This window comes from Bufo gargarizans, chromosome 5 (assembly GCF_014858855.1).
Source record: "Bufo gargarizans isolate SCDJY-AF-19 chromosome 5, ASM1485885v1, whole genome shotgun sequence".
NCBI lineage: Eukaryota > Metazoa > Chordata > Amphibia > Anura > Bufonidae > Bufo > Bufo gargarizans.
In genome coordinates, this window is record NC_058084.1 from 459,974,243 (window position 1) to 459,993,950 (window position 19,708).

General features: G+C 48.5%; 1 protein-coding gene across 5 annotated transcripts in view; it reads left to right on the forward strand.

Annotated features, from left to right (window-relative positions):
* The window catches only part of CRPPA (CDP-L-ribitol pyrophosphorylase A), a 184,198-nt gene that overhangs the window by 94,167 nt on the left and 70,323 nt on the right, over positions 1–19,708 (forward strand). For 4 of the 5 annotated variants that reach the window (XM_044294010.1, XM_044294012.1, XM_044294009.1 and 1 more), the window contains one exon: positions 16,957–17,082. The exons of the other annotated variant lie outside the window; for it this stretch is intronic. In XM_044294010.1, coding sequence (XP_044149945.1) covers positions 16,957–17,082 — 126 coding nt within the window. The remainder of the gene's footprint in view (positions 1–16,956; positions 17,083–19,708) is intronic. 5 annotated transcript variants of the gene reach the window in all.

A 19,708-nucleotide genomic window follows, 5' to 3' on the forward strand; every position in this document is an offset into this window, starting at 1 on the left:
ATTCAGATGCTGTATAAAGGCAGAAGGCTGAATTTTAAAGGGGAATCCCACCAAAAACAATCCATTCAGTTAGCAAATGGGGACCAAACACTACCAGCCAGTGGTAATCCAAACTACACGAGCCTGTGGCTGCCAGTTATCATGGAATAGTAGTGGCTGGGTGAAAATCCTACTTTTTATGAATTATGTCCCATTTATAAAAAAAATATATAAAAAATGTATTCCTTTAAATTTCTCTGGGGGCCAGAGGAAGAATTTTCCGTAGTGAAGGTATATTCGTGAACTGTAATTTATGTTATTCTCTATACATTTAGCCAAAATAACTTCAAAGTGGAACTGCACTTTAAATCTGTCTAACCAAATCTGATGGTTGGGGTATAGGACATGGAGCTTTGACATAGGATAGCAGGAGCATCCAAAGACATGAGATAAAGGGTCAGCAGGTGGACTGTCTCCTTCATATAGTGTATAGTGCCGGCGGTCTACAATGTATGGCAACTCAGAGGGGTCATTCAATGTCCACTGGTCTATGCATAGACCGAGCGATTGCAACATTTTATTCCCCATCCAGTGGTTGATGGTCCCTGGGACCGTGTAACATAAACATGGGACAAACCTATCATCAGGTCTCCCGGTGATAGCCATACTGTGTAATAGGATCCAGGATGGCCGCGTCCCTCTGTCATCTGACCATTTATCAGCTCTTCATCTGTCCTCAGCCTGTCTGACTGCCCGCAGCCAATTCACATGCCGAGAAGCCTCAGCCATACAGATCCATCTTAATGGACGTCACATCGCTACTGTTTACGGGTATACATTATAGTGACATTCCAGTAATGTGACATGCTCGAGACCACCGGGGCGCCGGGATATCAATGACACCATGCCACTAGAGGTGCGAGTGCAGAGGAGGAGGAGAAGGTTACATCTTAAAGGGCTTGTCTGGTATAGAAGACATGGTCACAGAGAGCAGAGTCTACGAGATCTCCTGGTTTTTACCCTTAAAGGATTTGTCTCACTTTAGCAATTAGTGGCACCATCTTTGGGATCCGTACCTATCTCTTGAACTGGAGCCCGGAAGTGAACGCGAGAACAGCTGCACATTTGCAGCCGCCCTTCATTTATTTCTACAGGAGGTCCGGAAATAGCCGAGTGATGGCGCGTTTATTTCCGGCAGAGGTAAATGGAGTGGTGGCCAGGTTTTCCTAGTGGGCTCTCTATTCATTTTGATAGTTCCGAAAATAGTCAAGCTTGGTCGTTTGGCTATTTTCAGAACTCCCTTAGAATTGAATGGAGATAGGTGCAGGTTCCAGAGGTGGGACCAGCCCCTATCTGACATTGGTAGCATATCCTAGCGATATGCCACCAATGTCTGAGGTGACACGACCCCTTTAACTGCTGCTATGAGATATGGACTTTGCTTCAGGAGGATCTCCGCAGGTTGCGGTCCCCAGAATAGTTACAGATTATCAGCAGTAGCACTGATGCAGTAGTAGTGTAGTCAGGAATGGGGGCAACAGTCACCACCAGTAGAGCGGTCAAGATGCAACAAGGCGATGGGACGAGAAGGTAGCATAGTTGGAAACGGAACCAGGGGTTGGAACAATAGGTGCCGGATGAACAATCCCAAGGCAAAATCCAGGAACAAGGCCAAGGTCAGGATGAAGGTCAGACAGAAGTCAGAACCAAGAACATTAGCACACAAAACAAGAACCTGGACCGAGTGAACCTCCGTCCTCAGGCAAGGCATGAAAGCATGCAAGTTCCTGTGACCACTAGGGCACATGGACCTAAAGGGTAGTCACCCAGACAGGGAGGCAAATAGATAACCTTCTGAAGAATACTGCAATGGGGGAGAAACAAACATAGACTGCATAAGTATTCAATCCCGATTGAAGAAGGTGTATGACGTTAGCGCAGAGGAGCTAGACTTTAAGGGGCCGCAGGTGATGGTGGATGCTCTATTGACAGCTTTCTGCTTTAAATTTCATCCCATTAAATTTTTATGGGTAGAACTTTCTGCGGATTACTTGGAGCCATCATTAGTGCGATGGTGGAGTGACAGGGAAAGCGGTCGGATAAGACGCTATGCATTGAAGATCCCCTCCAGTACAATGTCTGAGGGTACCGCTGACGAGTAGGGAGGGCTCCGCCGTCAATCATCCCGCGATAGCGCTGCCTGTGCAAGCTTGTCCCTGCAGACCCATCTAGACAGAGATATTAATTCAACATGTGTCTGGGGCGTTCACTATAATTGGGCCCCTCGGGGTTCGTTTTATTCCCACGTATCTGGGAGTTTCCCTGATTGGCAGCTGGTAAAGTCTTCAAGGAATCTGATCAGTAATTTGGCTGCGATTGTTCTTCAGGGTGACCTGTAATTTGTACCTGAGCAGAGACGTATTCTATATCTCATAAGTCATGAAGGGGTTTAGTGCTGTTCTCAAAACATGGATAATCCCTCTTCATCCGCCCCGATGGGCTTGGCCTTAAAGTAGCGGTGGGCAGGGGGAAATTTGGGAAAATTGTTAAGTCCTCTATTTGCAATGAATGATTTTAGTTTCTATTCTATATGCACTGATCAGCCATAACATTGAAACAATTTTAAAAAAAAAATGCAGTCCCCTCTGTGGACCATGAAGACATGGACTCCACAAGACCTTTGAGGGGTCCTGTGGTATTCGGCAGCAGATCCTGTAAATTGCTCGGTGCGTCCTCCATGGATCCCACAGATGACCATCGGATTTACATCTGGGAATTGGGAGACAAGTCATCGCCTGGATCTCTTGGTCTTTTTCCTCATTTCTGGACAATGTTTGCATAGTGGCCGAAGCGTTCTAATGCTGAGAGAGGCCACGGCCATTATGGGTGTCTTTGTCTGTTTAATGGTTAGGTAGGTGGTAGGTGTAACATCTACCTGATACTAGAACCTGAGGTTTCCAGCAGAACATTGCCCAGACCATCACACTGCCATCCTTTACATAGTGCACCTGGTGCCATCTTTTCACCAGGTAAGTGGTGCACACGCATCTGAGTGTCCACATCATGTAATGTGATTCGTCAGACCAGGCCGCCTTCTTCCCATAGTGCATTTGGTGCCTTCTCCTCCCCACATACATGACGCACATGCACCCGGCCATCCACACGATGTAATGTGATATATCAGACCAGGTCACCTTCTTCCCATTGTGCATTTGGTGCCATTTCTTCCACAGGTAAGTGACGCATCAACGTGATGTAATATGATTCATAACACCAGACCGCCTTCTTCCCCTGGTGCACTTAGTGTCGTGTCTTTCCCAGGTAAGTAATGCGTATGCACCCAGCTGTCTGCATGACCAGGCCGCCTTCTTTCCGTAGTGCTACTGGTGCCATCTCTTCTTCAGGTAAGTGACGCACATGCCTCTAGCCATCCACGTGATGTAATGTGATTCATCAGACCAGGCCGCCTTCTTCCCCTGGTGCACTTAGTGTCGTGTCTTTCCCAGGTAAGTAATGCGTATGCACCCAGCTGTCTGCATGACCAGGCCGCCTTCTTCCCCTGGTGCACTTAGTGTCGTGTCTTTCCCAGGTAAGTAATGCGTATGTACCCAGCTGTCTGCATGACCAGGCCGCCTTCTTCCCCTGGTGCACTTAGTGTCGTGTCTTTCCCAGGTAAGTAATGCGTATGCACCCAGCTGTCTGCATGACCAGGCCGCCTTCTTTCCGTAGTGCTACTGGTGCCATCTCTTCTTCAGGTAAGTGACGCACATGCCTCTAGCCATCCACGTGATGTAATGTGATTCATCAGACCAGGCCGCCTTCTTCCCCTAGTGCACAAGAATTGACTCTTTAGTTGCTGCCTCGACATTCGCCATTGTCACCAGATAATCTATGTTCTTCACATCACATTCAGTAGTTTTAATGTTACGGCTGATCATTGTAGGTCTAAGCCAAGTTAAGCTTTAGCCTTTGATATTTAGATGCAGCAGAGCTGAATTTGTCATCCATGGACTATATGCATTCTTTGCAGATAGAATGCTGACCCATTCACTTCTGTAGGGCCATGAACACATCCGCATTTTTTTGTGGAACTTTACAGCCGTTCCGTGAATGATAGAACATATCCTATTCTGGTCCATGTGATGGATGAGAACATCAATTTCTATTGGGATGGGATGAAGAAAATGCGTGGACAGTCGTTGGAGAAGCACTGCTCGGTCTCCTCTGCTGTCCATAGGACGCATGCATTCCCGCCGGCAAGTGTGCACACTCCTTGGTCTTCCCTGGCCAATGGCTGGCCACTTTAGGCTACTTACTGCACCTTTCCATATAGGCGTGTGCCTGAGCAATAGGTAAAAGTTCTCTACTGTCTTGTGAAGGTGTGCCATTGTCTTGTGTACTCTCTTGTGTACCAACCTCTGCTTGTTTCTCGTATTGACCCTTTGCTGCATATCCTGACCCTCATACTGATTACTGGATCACATCAACTCTGCCTGTCCTGACCTTGGCCTGTCCCTGACTACAGTTTTGGCTGATCCCTTTGTGTTTTGTCTCTTGACCCCCATGGGTCAGCCGTCACTTGAACAGTGAATACTCCGAGGTGGCGGCCTGGTGGTTCCCCTGCGGCGGAGTCCAGATCTCTATATGGGGGTTAAAGGGTGAAGACCAGGGAAGCTGCCAGCATAGCACCCTTAAGAATAGCCCCAAATTAAATCTTCAGTAACATTTCTATTGTTTCATAATCAAATAAGTTTGCTGTATACAGTATAGTCTTCATTAAAAATCTTCAAGCACTTTGTGTATACAGCTCCTATGCAGACCTAGGTGTCCCCGTGGTTATAGGGATAGTAGAAGGATGAAGGCGGGTGGGGGGGTTAAGACCTGCTGGTGTACATCAGAGATGCTTGACTTATGCCCCGTTCACACGGGCGAGATTTCCTCGCGGGTGCGATGTGTGAGGTGAACGCATTGCGCCCGCACTGAATCCGGACCCATTTATTTCTATGGGGCTGTGCAGATGAGCGGTGATTTTCACGCATCACTTGTGCATTGTGTGAAAATCGCAGCATACTCCTCTCTGTGCGTTTTACACGCAGCGCAGGCCCCATAGAGGTGAATGGGGCTGCGTGAAAATCGCAAGCATCCGCAAGCAAGTGCGGATGCGGTGCAATTTTCACGCACGGTTGGTAGGAGACGATCGGGATGGGGACCTGATCATTATTATTTTCCCTTATAACATGGTTATAAGGGAAAATAATAGCATTCTGAATACAGAATGCATAGTACAATAGCGCTGGAGGGGTTAAAAAAATAATTTAACTCACCTTAATCCACTTGATCGCGCAGCCGGCATCTCTTCTGTCTTCATCTTTGCTGTGCACAGGAAAAGGACCTGTGGTGACGTCACTGCGCTCATCACTTGGTCCGTCACATGATCCATCACCATGCCGATTTTTTTCTCACACGCGTGCAAAACGCATTACAATGTTTTGCACTCGTGCAGAAAAATCATGCATTTTCCTGCGTCCCACCCGCATCTTATCCGGGCTAAAAACATGACGCCCGTGTGAAAGAGGCCCTACTCTTAGGGGCCACTACAGGAGGCCACAGCAATTCACAAACCAGCAAGAGATTAGAAAAAGATTGTCATTTTCATTGAGTACATAAATCATAGCATCCCCCCTTTAAGGGTAAATGCACACAATCAGGATTTATGTGCGGAGAATCCGCAGGTGTTCACAGGGAAATCCATGCGGACAACCCGCATCATTTGCTGTGGATTTACATGCAGATTTTCCTCTCCCCATTAAAGTGAATGGAGAAGATCCGGTCAGAAAAATAAAATAAATTGCCATGCTGCGGATTTTAAAAGTGAGTCAAAATCCGCACTGAAATAAATCTGCACCGTGTACATGAGAATTTCAAATTCTCATAGAATACAATGTACATGACATACGGTGCGGAATTTCTGCACGGAAAATCCGCACGCAATCCTGACCGTGTGCATTTAGCCTAAAGGAGAGCCGTTGCAGCGTCCAGTTCCCTAGACCCTCTGCAGTGAGGGAAGCGAGAGGCGCCAACAGTAGACATCCATTTACCCTAATAGGGTGTAATGTCGATTGCTCTCCTGATGGGACAACCCCTTTAACCCTTTCCTGTCCCATCCACCAGCGCCTGCAGTGAGGGAGTCGCTACACACTACAGATGTGCTCCTGTACGTCTGCCAGGACACTGAATATTTTCCATTATAATCATCATTAATGACATGCAGCAGGAGCGGTAATTAGGATAATGGACCCCCTCTGCGCTGACAATACAGAGGGGAGCAGAGGAGCGTTCCTACACCATGTCTGGTCCTGTTGTTGTGGTTTTTCAGTAGGGCGCGTGGGAAATCGGGAAATTAGATTTCACAAATAACAAGCCCTTTTACGGCTATGTAAACAGAAAAATCAAAAAGTTATGGTCGCGGGAAGGCAGAGAGCAAAAATTGAAAATCGATGGGTCAGGAAGGGGTTATTCAGACCTCAGCTCAGAGCCCCAATCAGACTCCCATCGTTAAGGCCCCTTTCACACGGGCGAGTATTCTGCGCGGATGCGATGCGTGAGTTGAACGCATTGCACCCGCACTGAATCCCGACCCATTCATTTCTATGGGGCTGTGCACATGAGCGGTGATTTTCACCCATCACTTGTGCGTTGCGTGAAAATCGCAGCATGCTCTATTTTGTGCGTTTTTCACGTAACGCAGGCCCCATAGAAATGAATGGGGTTGCGCGAAAATCGCAAGCAAGTGCGGATGCGGTGCGATTTTCACGCACGGTTGCTAGGAGACGATTGAAATGGAAACCCGATCATTATTATTTTTCCTTATAACATGGTTATAAGGGAAAATAATAGCATTCTGAATACAGTAAAATAGCGCTGGAGGGGTTAAAAAAATAATAATAATAATAATTTAACTCACCTTAATCCACTTGATCGCGCAGCCGGCATCTCCTTCTGTCTGTCTTCTGTGCTGTGTGGAGGAACAGGACCTGTGGTGACGTCACTCCGGTCATCACATGGTCCATCACATGATCCATCACCATGGTAAAAGATCATGTGATGACCGGAGTGACGTCACCACAGGTCCTGTTCCTGCACACAGCTAAGATGAAGACAGAAGAGATGCCGGCTTCGCGATCAAGTGGATTAAGGTGAGTTAAATTATTATTATAATTTTTTTAACCCCTCCAGCGCTATTGTACTATGCATTTTGTATTCAGAATGCTATTATTTTCCCTTATAACCATGTTATAAAGGAAAATAATACAATCTACAGAACACCGATCCCAAGCCCGAACTTCTGTGAAGAAATTCGGGTTTGGGTACCAAATATGCGCGATTTTTCTCACGCGCGTGCAAAACGCATTACAATGTTTTGCACTCGCGCGGAAAAATCGCGCGTGTTCCCGCAACGCACCCGCACATTTTCCCACAACGCCCGTGTGAAAGAGGCCTAAGACCCCAATCAGACCTCAGATCAGACCTCCAATGTTTATGAGACCGTCAATCAGACCTCAGCTCCTATGCCCAATGTGAAAAAAAAAACACATTCAGACCTCAGATCAGACCCCAATGTGAATGACCCTCATTCAGACACCCATGCTCAGAGCAGAAAAAAAAATATCAACTTACCTCTCCTACTCCGGATGCCGTCACAGCAGTCTTCCTGGTCTTCCCGCTGCGCAGTGCTGTGACCTGAGCGTGACAAGCCTGCAGGAGAAGACCAGGAAATTTGGTTAAAGTTGAATGACCCTTTAAATCCTTATATAATGGAAGGTTCTTCCACTTTGTTTCAGTTTCTCACATTTTCATAACCTCTGCTTGCTGTCAGTTGCCAAAAACTTCTTGTAGAACGGTCAGAGCTGCAGGGCTCGTTACAGTGTATCAGAGGTTATAAGCAATAATGGACAGTGTCCTTCCAAAAATACCTCTCAATGTATTGTATACCCCGCCATTAGTCTGGCATTCATCTGTAAGACACTATGGAACCTCACTTAGGCCAGGAGCAGATGGAGCAAAGGGAAACCCACCCGTCTGATGATGATGGTGGCACAAGCCACTTACCTGTTCCAGGACCAGGTCAGTACTGTTGAAGAAAAGGGCGTGCTCTGTGCAGATTCGGTGAACCTGAAGTTAGACCCTCTCTTTGTTGCCCTGTTTGATGCTGCTACCCTTGGGTGTAATGCCAGTCATACACAATACCAGCTGCAAGCCTACCTGAAACCACCACTAGAGGGAGCTCCCACTGGTAATCCTGTTTTCAGTAAGCTTCTATGCTCCCCCTAGTGGTGGCTGTGGGAGTAGGAGGCTGAAGATTTGGAGATCAGTAAAACAGAGCTCTGACCGTTACAAAGATACGTAATTAAAGACAGGTACAAGTTAATTCCCCCCCCACCCCCCTCCGATATCCAGGGGGGTAGCCGAGGTTATCCTTGGAGCAGGTAACAATTCCCCTTTTGTGAGTGCAGCTTTGAACATGATGAGGTGTCATTCGTCGGTGTCAGGCGTAACAACCATCATTTCCACAAGTGTAGACCTGATGACTGTAAATGTGACAGCGCTGGACGGGATGATGAGACCGCCGTGTTTCCAAAATCCTGCAAGCGCTCATTCGTCAGAGACCGCAGCGGAAGATAAAGAAAAAGAAGCGATGACATCCACTCATCTGTCTGTTTCTGCTTCTTTCAGTGAATGGAAACATTTGCGTTAACATTCTAAGGCCTCATGCACACGACCGTTGTGTGCATCCGTGGCCGTTGTGCCGTTTTCCGTTTTTTTTCACGGACCCATTGACTTTCAATGGGTCCGTGGAAAAATCGGAAAATGCACCGTTTGGCAGCCGCATCCGTGAGCCGTGTTTCCTGGCCGTGAAAAAAATATGACCTGTCCTATTTTTTTCACGGCCAACGGTTCACGGGCCCATTCAAGTCAATGGGTCCGTGAAAGAACACGGATGCACACAAGATTGGCATCCGTGTCCGTGATCCGTGGCCGTAGGTTTAGTTTCATACAGACGGATCCGAAGATCCGTCTGCATAAAAGCTTTTTCTGATCTAAGTTTTCACTTCGTGAAAACTCATTTCCGACAGTATATTCTAACACAGAAGCGTTCCCATGGTGATGGGGACGCTTCTAGTTAGAATACACTGCAAACTTTGTACAAGACTGCCCCCTGCTGCCTGGCAGCACCCGATCTCTTACAGGGGGATATGATAGTACAATTAACCCCATCATATCCCCCTGTAAGAGATCAGGGCTGCCAGGCAGCAGGGGGCAGACCCCCCCCCCCCTCCCCAGTTTGAATATCATTGTGCGGCCCCCCCCCCTCCCCTGTTGTTAACTCGTTGGTGGCCAGTGTGCGCACCCCCCCTCCCTCCCTCTATTGTTTTAATACATTGGGGCCAGTGTGCGCGCCCCCCCCCAACCCCCCCTCCCTCCCTCTATTGTTTTAATACATTGGGGCCAGTGTGCGCGCGCCCCCCCAACCCCCCCTCCCTCCCTCTATTGTTTTAATACATTGGGGCCAGTGTGCGCACCCCCCCAACCCCCCCCCCCCCTCCCTCCCTCTATTGTAATCATCATCGGTGGCAGCGGAGTAGAAGATTTTCATACTTACCTGCTTCTTGCTGCTGCGATGTCTGCGTCCGGCCGGGAGCTCCTCCTACTGGTAAGTGACAGGTCTGTGCGGCGCATTGCTGTCACTTACCAGTAGGAGGAGCTCCCGGCCGGACGCAGACATCGCAGCAGCAAGAAGCAGGTAAGTATGAAAATCTTCTACTCCGCTGCCACCGATGATGATTACAATAGAGGGAGGGAGGGAGGGGGGGGGGGTTGGGGGGGTGCGCACACTGGCCCCAATGTATTAAAACAATAGAGGGAGGGGGGGGGGGGTTGGGGGGGCGCGCGCACACTGGCCCCAATGTATTAAAATAATAGAGGGGGGGTTGGGGGGCGCGCGCACACTGGCCCCAATGTATTAAAACAATAGAGGGAGGGAGGGGGGTGCGCACACTGGCCACCAACGAGTTAACAACAGGGGAGGGGGGGCCCACTGGCCACCAATGAGTTAAAAACAGGGGGGGGGGGGTCTGCCCCCTGCTGCCTGGCAGCACCTGCCAGGCAGCAGGGGGCAGTCATGTACACAGTTTTTTTGTATATTCTAACCTGAAGCGTCTCCATCACCATGGGAACGCCTCTGTGTTAGAATATACAGTCGGAAATGAGTTTCACGATGTAGCTCATATCCGACAGTATATTCTAACATAGAGGCGTTCCCATGGTGATGGGGACGCTACAAGTTAAAATATACCATCGGATTGGAGAAAACTCCAATCCGATGGTATAACAGAACTCCAGACTTTACATTGAAAGTCAATGGGGACGGATCCGTTTGAAATGGCACCATATTGTGTCAACATCAAACGGATCCGTCCCCATTGACTTGCATTGTAATTCAGGACGGATCCGTTTGGCTCCGCACGGCCAGGCGGACACCAAAATGACTTTTTTTTCATGTCCGTGGATCCTCCAAAAATCAAGGAAGACCCACGGACGGAAAAACGGTCACGGATCACGGACCAACGGAACCCCGCTTTTGCGGGCCGTGAAAAAAAACTGTCGTGTGCATGAGGCCTAAGGCCTCATGCACACGGACGTTTTTTTTCACGGTCCGCAAAACGGGGTTCCGTTGGTCCGTGATCCGTGACCGTTTTTCCGTCCGTGGGTCTTCCTTGATTTTTGGAGGATCCACGGACATGAAAAAAAAGTCATTTTGGTGTCCGCCTGGCCGTGCGGAGCCAAACGGATCCGTCCTGAATTACAATGCAAGTCAATGGGGACGGATCCGTTTGATGTTGACACAATATGGTGCCATTTCAAACGGATCCGTCCCCATTGACTTTCAATGTAAAGTCTGGAGTTCTGTTATACCATCGGATTGGAGTTTTCTCCAATCCGATGGTATATTTTAACTTGTAGCGTCCCCATCACCATGGGAACGCCTCTATGTTAGAATATACTGTCGGATATGAGCTACATCGTGAAACTCATTTCCGACAGTATATTCTAACACAGAGGCGTTCCCATGGTGATGGAGACGCTTCAGGTTAGAATATACAAAAAAACTGTGTACATGACTGCCCCCTGTTTTTAACTCATTGGTGGCCAGTGGGCCCCCCCTCCCCTGTTGTTAACTCGTTGGTGGCCAGTGTGCGCACCCCCCTCCCTCCCTCTATTGTTTTAATACATTGGGGCCAGTGTGCGCGCGCCCCCCAACCCCCCCTCTATTATTTTAATACATTGGGGCCAGTGTGCGCGCGCCCCCCCAACCCCCCCTCCCTCCCTCTCTCTATTGTTTTAATACATTGGGGCCAGTGTGCGCACCCCCCCAACCCCCCCCCCCCCTCCCTCCCTCTATTGTAATCATCATCGGTGGCAGCGGAGTAGAAGATTTTCATACTTACCTGGCTGCTGGCTGCTGCGATCTCTGTGTCCGGCCGGGAGCTCCTCCTACTGGTAAGTGACAGGTCTGTGCGGCGCATTGCTGTCACTTACCAGTAGGAGGAGCTCCCGGCCGGACGCAGACATCGCAGCAGCAAGAAGCAGGTAAGTATGAAAATCTTCTACTCCGCTGCCACCGATGATGATTACAATAGAGGGAGGGAGGGGGGGGGGGGGTTGGGGGGGTGCGCACACTGGCCCCAATGTATTAAAACAATAGAGGGAGGGAGGGGGGGTTGGGGGGGCGCGCGCACACTGGCCCCAATGTATTAAAACAATAGAGGGAGGGAGGGGGGGTTGGGGGGGGGGGCGCGCACACTGGCCCCAATGTATTAAAACAATAGAGGGAGGGAGGGAGGGGGGTGCGCACACTGGCCACCAACGAGTTAACAACAGGGGAGGGGGGGGGCCGCACAATGATATTCAAACTGGGGAGGGGGGGGGGGGTCTGCCCCCTGCTGCCTGGCAGCCCTGATCTCTTACAGGGGGATATGATGGGGTTAATTGTACTATCATATCCCCCTGTAAGAGATCGGGTGCTGCCAGGCAGCAGGGGGCAGTCTTGTACAAAGTTTGCAGTGTATTCTAACTAGAAGCGTCCCCATCACCATGGGAACGCTTCTGTGTTAGAATATACTGTCGGAAATGAGTTTTCACGAAGTGAAAACTTAGATCAGAAAAAGCTTTTATGCAGACGGATCTTCGGATCCGTCTGTATGAAACTAAAACCTACGGCCACGGATCACGGACACGGATGCCAATCTTGTGTGCATCCGTGTTCTTTCACGGACCCATTGACTTGAATGGGCCCGTGAACCGTTGGCCGTGAAAAAAATAGGACAGGTCATATTTTTTTCACGGCCAGGAAACACGGCTCACGGATGCGGCTGCCAAACGGTGCATTTTCCGATTTTTCCACGGACCCATTGAAAGTCAATGGGTCCGTGAAAAAAAACGGAAAACGGCACAACGGCCACGGATGCACACAACGGTCGTGTGCATGAGGCCTAAGGCTGAGAACTCTATACAGATCTGGTACTTCTCACAGCTGAGGGTTGCAGCATCCTGTGTGAGATAAAATCTAGAGCAGTACAGATCTCTGTCCTGCCCTGGATACAATGTATCAGTCTGGAGTGCGACCTGGATACAATGTATCAGTCTGGAGTGCGGCCTGGATGCAATGTATCAGTCTGGAGTGTGGCCTGGATACAATGTATCAGCCTGGAGTGCGGCCTGGATACAATGTATCAGTCTGGAGTGTGGCCTGGATACAATGTATCAGTCTGGAGTGTGGCCTGGATGCAATGTATCAGTCTGGAGTGTGGCCTGGATACAATGTATCAGCCTGGAGTGCGGCCTGGATACAATGTGTCAGTCTGGAGTGCGGCCTGGATACAATGTGTCAGTCTGGAGTGCGGCCTGGATACAATGTGTCAGTCTGGAGTGCGGCCTGGATACAATGTGTCAGTCTGGAGTGTGACCTGGATACAATGTGTCCGTCTGGAGTGCGGCCTGGATACAATGTATCAGTCTGGAGTGCTGCCTGGATACAATGTGTCAGTCTGGAGTGCGGCCTGGATACAATGTGTCAGTCTGGAGTGTGGCCTGGATACAATGTATCAGTCTGGAGTGTGACCTGGATACAATGTGTCAGTCTGGAGAGTGGCCTGGATACAATGTATCAGTCTGGAGTGTGGCCTGGATACAATGTATCGGTCTGGAGTGTGGCCTGGATGCAATGTATCAGTCTGGAGTGTGGCCTGGATACAATGTATCAGTCTGGAGTGTGGCCTGGATGCAATGTATCAGTCTGGAGTGTGGCCTGGATACAATGTATCAGCCTGGAGTGCGGCCTGGATACAATGTATCAGTCTGGAGTGTGGCCTGGATACAATGTATCAGTCTGGAGTGTGGCCTGGATGCAATGTATCAGTCTGGAGTGCGGCCTGGATACAATGTGTCAGTCTGGAGTGTGGCCTGGATACAATGTATCAGCTGGGAGTGTGGCCTGGATACAATGTGTCAGTCTGGAGTGTGGCCTGGATACAATGTTTCAGTCTGGAGTGCGGCCTGGATACAATGTATCAGTCTGGAGTGTGGCCTGTATACAATGTATCAGTCTGGAGTGTGACCTGTATACAATGTATCAGTCTGGAGTGTGGCCTGGATACAATGTATCGGTCTGGAGTGTGGCCTGGATACAATGTATCGGTCTGGAGTGTGGCTTGGATGCAATGTATCGGTCTGGAGTGTGGCCTGGATACAATGTGTCAGTCTGGAGTGCGGCCTTTATACAATGTATCAGCCTGGAGTGTGGCCTGGATACAATGTATCAGTCTGGAGTGTGGCCTGGATACAATGTATCAGTCTGGAGTGTGGCCTGGATGCAATGTATCAGTCTGGAGTGCGGTCTGGATACAATGTATCAGTCTGGAGTGCGGCCTGGATACAATGTATCAGCCTGGAGTGCGGCCTGGATACAATGTATCAGCCTGGAGTGTGGCCTGGATACAATGTATCAGCCTGGAGTGTGGCCTGGATGCAATGTATCAGCCTGGACTGCGGCCTGGATACAATGTATCAGCTTGGAGTGTGGCCTGGATACAATGTATCGGTCTGGAGTGTGACCTGTATACAATGTATCGGTCTGGAGTGCGGCCTGGATACAATGTATCAGTCTGGAGTGCTGCCTGGATACAATGTGTCAGTCTGGAGTGCGGCCTGGATACAATGTGTCAGTCTGGAGTGTGGCCTGGATACAATGTATCAGTCTGGAGTGTGACCTGGATACAATGTATCAGTCTGGAGTGTGGCCTGGATACAATGTATCAGCCTGGAGTGCGGCCTGGATACAATGTATCAGTCTGGAGTGTGGCCTGGATACAATGTATCAGTCTGGAGTGTGGCCTGGATGCAATGTATCAGTCTGGAGTGCGGCCTGGATACAATGTGTCAGTCTGGAGTGTGGCCTGGATACAATGTATCAGTCTGGAGTGCGGCCTGGATACAATGCGTCAGCCTGGAGTGTGGCCTGGATACAATGTATCAGCCTGGAGTGTGGCCTGGATACAATGTGTCAGTCTGGAGTGTGGCCTGGATACAATGTGTCAGTCTGGAGTGCGGCCTGGATACAATGTATCAGTCTGGAGTGCGGCCTGTATACAATGTATCAGTCTGGAGTGTGGCCTGGATACAATGTGTCAGTCTGGAGTGTGCCCTGAATACAATGTGTCAGTCTGGAGTGTGGCCTGGATACAATGTATCAGCTGGGAGTGTGGCCTGGATACAATGTGTCAGTCTGGAGTGCGGCCTGGATACAATGTGTCAGTCTGGAGTGTGACCTGGATACAATGTGTCAGTCTGGAGTGCGGCCTGGATACAATGTATCAGTCTGGAGTGTGACCTGGATACAATGTATCAGTCTGGAGTGTGCCCTGAATACAATGTGTCAGTCTGGAGTGCGGCCTGGATACAATGTATCAGCCTGGAGTGCGGCCTGGATACAATGTGTCAGTCTGGAGTGCGGCCTGGATACAATGTATCAGCCTGGAGTGTGCCCTGAATACAATGTGTCAGTCTGGAGTGCGGCCTGGATACAATGTGTCAGTCTGGAGTGCGGCCTGGATACAATGTGTCAGTCTGGAGTGCGGCCTGGATACAATGTGTCAGTCTGGAGTGCGGCCTGGATACAATGTATCAGTCTGGAGTGTGGCCTGGATACAATGTGTCAGTCTGGAGTGTGGCCTGGATACAATGTATCAGTCTGGAGTGCGGCCTGGATACAATGTATCAGTCTGGAGTGTGGCCTGAATACAATGTGTCAGTCTGGAGTGCGGCCTGGATACAATGTATCGGTCTGGAGTGTGACCTGTATACAATGTATCGGTCTGGAGTGCGGCCTGGATACAATGTGTCAGTCTGGAGTGTGGCCTGGATACAATGTATCGGTCTGGAGTGTGACCTGTATACAATGTATCAGTCTGGAGTGCGGCCTGGATACAATGTATCAGCCTGGAGTGCGACCTGGATACAATGCATCAGTCTGGAGTGCGGCCTGGATACAATGTATCAGTCTGGAGTGCGGCCTGGATACAATGTATCAGTCTGGAGTGTGGCCTGGATACAATGTAGCAGGATGCCTGGATATTATAGTATTGATATTACTGTGTAGTATTATTTTACTAATCTCATGTATTATGCCGGAGGCTCCGTGCTGAGATTTGTCCTCGCGATGGTCACGATAAAATCCTTGGTTATAGCAATAAAAGAGGCACCGCCAGTGTTTAAAGGGGTATTCCGGTAAGTAAAAGGTATCCGTTATCCACAGGATAGGGGATAAATATCGGATTGGTGGGGGTCCTACTGCTGGGACCCCTACCGATCACGAGAACGGGGGACCCGTACCCCCTGCTGCTTTCCTGAAATTACTTATGCGTGCAGCCGCTCCATTCCTTTCTATGGGAGTTCTTGAGATAAGGGAGCGCTCTACTCAGCTATTTCCGGAACGCCCATAGAAATGAATGGAGCACCCGCGCACACATGCGACCGGCTGCTCCAGCCATTTCAGGGGAGCTTCAGGGGGTACAGTTACTGCGTTCTCGTGGGGGTCCTACTGCAGGCACCCCCACCGATCTAATGGTTATTACTAGGGGTGAGCGAATCGACTTGAATGAAACATCCGAAGTTGATTCGCTCATCTCTAGTTATCACCTGTGCCGTGGATAGGGGATAGCTTTTACTTGCCACCGGAATACCCCTTTAAGGCCTCTTGCCCATGAAAGTAAGGGCTCCGTGCCCGTGCTGTGGACCGCAAATTGCGGTGCGCAATGCACGGGTACCGACCATGGGGAAGCAGCATGCGGCTCGCACAGGCACGGAGCCCTTACGTTCGTGTGAAAGAGGCCTAAGGCTAGGTCTACACGACGACATGTGTCGCACGACAGATGGGGCACAACTACACTTCAATATTTGTCGCGCAACAATTTTTGTAATGATAGTCTATGGTGTCGGACCGCAAAACACACAACCGTCGTGTGCATGAGGCCTTAGGCTTCATCCAAATTTCCATTTTTCACGGACAGCACATGTACCCATTGATTTCAATGTGTCTGTACACGTAGGTCAGTGAAAAAAAACGGAGACATGCACTACCATGGTCCATGATGCGAACCAAGCACACCCATTGAAGTCTATGGGTCTGTGAAAATCACTGACACAACATTGATGGTATCCGTGGTGTGTCCGTTTTTCACGGAAACACTCAGAAAATACTCTTCAAATTAATTTCATGGATTACGGATGACACACTGAGGGTAAAAACGGAAACGGATCCTTCACAGGTGCTTTTTTTCACGGATGTGACACTGACACGAAAAATGTGAACGAGGCCTTATACTCAGGTATTTTACTGATTGGTCATGTTTTTTTTTTAAGGTTCACTTGGCTTTTCCTGAAAAATGCGCCAGCGAAGTGCGGAAACTGAGCGAAATCCGCGAAGTTGCAAAAATAGCGCAGAAGTCAGATATATTACTGTACGGCCTCCTGATAAACTTCTCCAAGGTAAGAGCACCCAGGACCGCACCACCTGTAAAATGCAATGAACGGTCCGCCGCTACTAGGTTACCCATGGTCTTTCACCTGCTACGGCAAGTTCTATTTTTTTTGCGGAACGGAAGCACGGAAAGGAACCCCACTGAAACACTCCGTAGTGCTTCCATGGGGTTTCGTTCCTTGCTTCCATTACGTTCCGCACCGCATCTCCGGATTTGCAAATGGGTGTGCATCCGTTATACGGAATGCACGCAGCCGGTTCCCCGTGTATTGCGGACCTGCTGTATACGGGAGCACTACGGCTGTGTGCAAGAGGCCTTACTGATCTTGTACTGATCCCTTACACAATTATTTCTTCTCCGCTCACATCCCAAACGACTGGTTTCCTGGGGGCAGTGCATTGTGGGAGGTCAGATGACATGTATTAATTTGTTTATTTATAGCTCAGCTTTTTGGTCACATGACTGTCAGCAGGGAGTAGATAAACTGCTGTCTGTTTCCAAGGGCAACCGGCAGGGTTTAGAAAGCAGCTCTGGATGTGACTGGAGAAAATAATATGAAGTAACTAAAAAGCAGAGGAAAAAAGTAAAGCAAAGCATTCGTTAAAGTTTTTATTTAGCTTTATATACTGATATTTGGGGAAAAGTAGAATGACCCTTTAAATCCTCATAGAATGAAAAGTTCTGCCACTTTTTACTATATTTTGTTTCAAAGCTGCAGTGCTCGTTACAGTGTATCAGAGGTTTAAGCAAGAAGGTCAAAGCTGAATGGTGTAGGCATCCATCATAATTGAGGGAGCACTGCTGTGGACCTAAACTGATAGTGGGGGGTCTTAGGGTCCGACCTCCACCAATAGGATATACCACTTAAGGGCTCATGTACACGACCGTATGTATTTTGCGATCTGCAAAAAAAAGATCTGCAAAAAATAAAAATAAAATGGATGACGACCGTGTGACGTGTGTCTTGCATCCGTTTTTTTACGGATCCATTGTAACAAGAATATGACATGTTCTATTTTTTTTGCGGAACGGACATACAGACACAGAATGCACATTTCCTTTTTTTTTAAGCCCCATTGAAGTGAACGGTTCCGCATACGGACATGTAAAAAACGTAATGGCAACGGAAAAAAAAAAACGTTTGTGTGCAGCATGAGCACTTATTCTGCCTGAAACCATATCCAGTAAGCTCCTGAGCTCCCCCTAGTGGTGGCTGCAGGAAGGCAGAATTGTATCCTAGAGCTGTAAGACTGCAGGGGATTTGGAGCTGTGTTTCAGAATAATGGAGCTCTAACCACTATAAGGATATAGCACAGATGTAAATATGACGCGGTTTTATGAGGAGCACATGTTTATTTCCAGTTCAGTGAGTGGAGCTGCAGAAGAGCTGACTTCTTAAAGGGGTAATTCCAACATTAATGGAAAAAAATGGAAGTCAGACATCATATAGTACATGACAATCTCCTTCTAAGGGCTCATGCACACGACCATATGGCTTTTTCAGTGTTTTGTGGGCCGTTTTTAACGGATCAGTTTTTCTGTTTTTTGTTTCAGTAGTGTTTCCGGTTCCATTCCGTTTTTTCGTATGGCATATACAGTATATAGTAAAATTTCCAACAGATGGTTCCGCAAAAACGGAACGGATATGGAAGACATACGGACGTACATATGTGTTCCGTTTTTTTTGCGGACCCATTGACTTGAATTGAGTCACGGAACGTGATTTGCGCCAATAATAGGACATGTTCTATCTTTAAACGGAAATACGGAGTACATTCAGTTTTTTTTTTGCGGAACCATGGAAATTAATGGTTCCGTAAACGGAATGCAAAAACGGACCGTAAACGGAGCCTTAGGCTCATTCACACAATCGTTTTTTGCATTCCGTATACGGGCTGTTTTTTTGCATTCCGTATACGGTACTATTCATTTCAATAGGTCCGCAAAAAAAACGGAATGTACTATGTATGCATTCCTTTTCTGCATTTCCGTTTTTCCGTTCCGTGCAAAGATGTCCTATTATTGCCCGCAAATCACGTTCTTTGGCTGACTTCAGGTCCATTCACACATCCGTGTGTGTTTTCCGGATCCGCAAAACACGGACAACGGCAATGTGCGTTCCGCGTTTTGCGGACTGCACATCGCTGGCACTAATAGAATATGCCTATTCTTGTCCACAATTGCGGACAAGAATAGGGCATGTTCTATTTTTTTCGGGATCGGAATTGCGGATGTGCGGCCCCATAGAAATTAATGTGCAGCCCCATAGACGTGTGAACGAATGTGCGGCCTCATAGACATGTGAATGGAGCCTCAATTGGGCTGTAAAAAAACTGAACGATATGTGGACTGCATCCGTATTTCTTCCGTATCTGTTCTGTTTTTGCGGAACCATTTATAGAAAATTTGATGCCCAGCCCAAATGTAATTACTGTATACTGTATATGCCATGCTTCCATTTCCGTTTGCGATCCGCAAAAAAATGAAACCAAATGAAAAAACGGAACTGCAAGACGGAAACGGAAACACTACTGAAACAAAAAATGGAAAAACGTATCGGTTTAAAACGGACCGCAAAACACTGAAAAAGCCATATGGTCGTGTGCAGGAGGCCTAACAGGTAGAACCAGCCC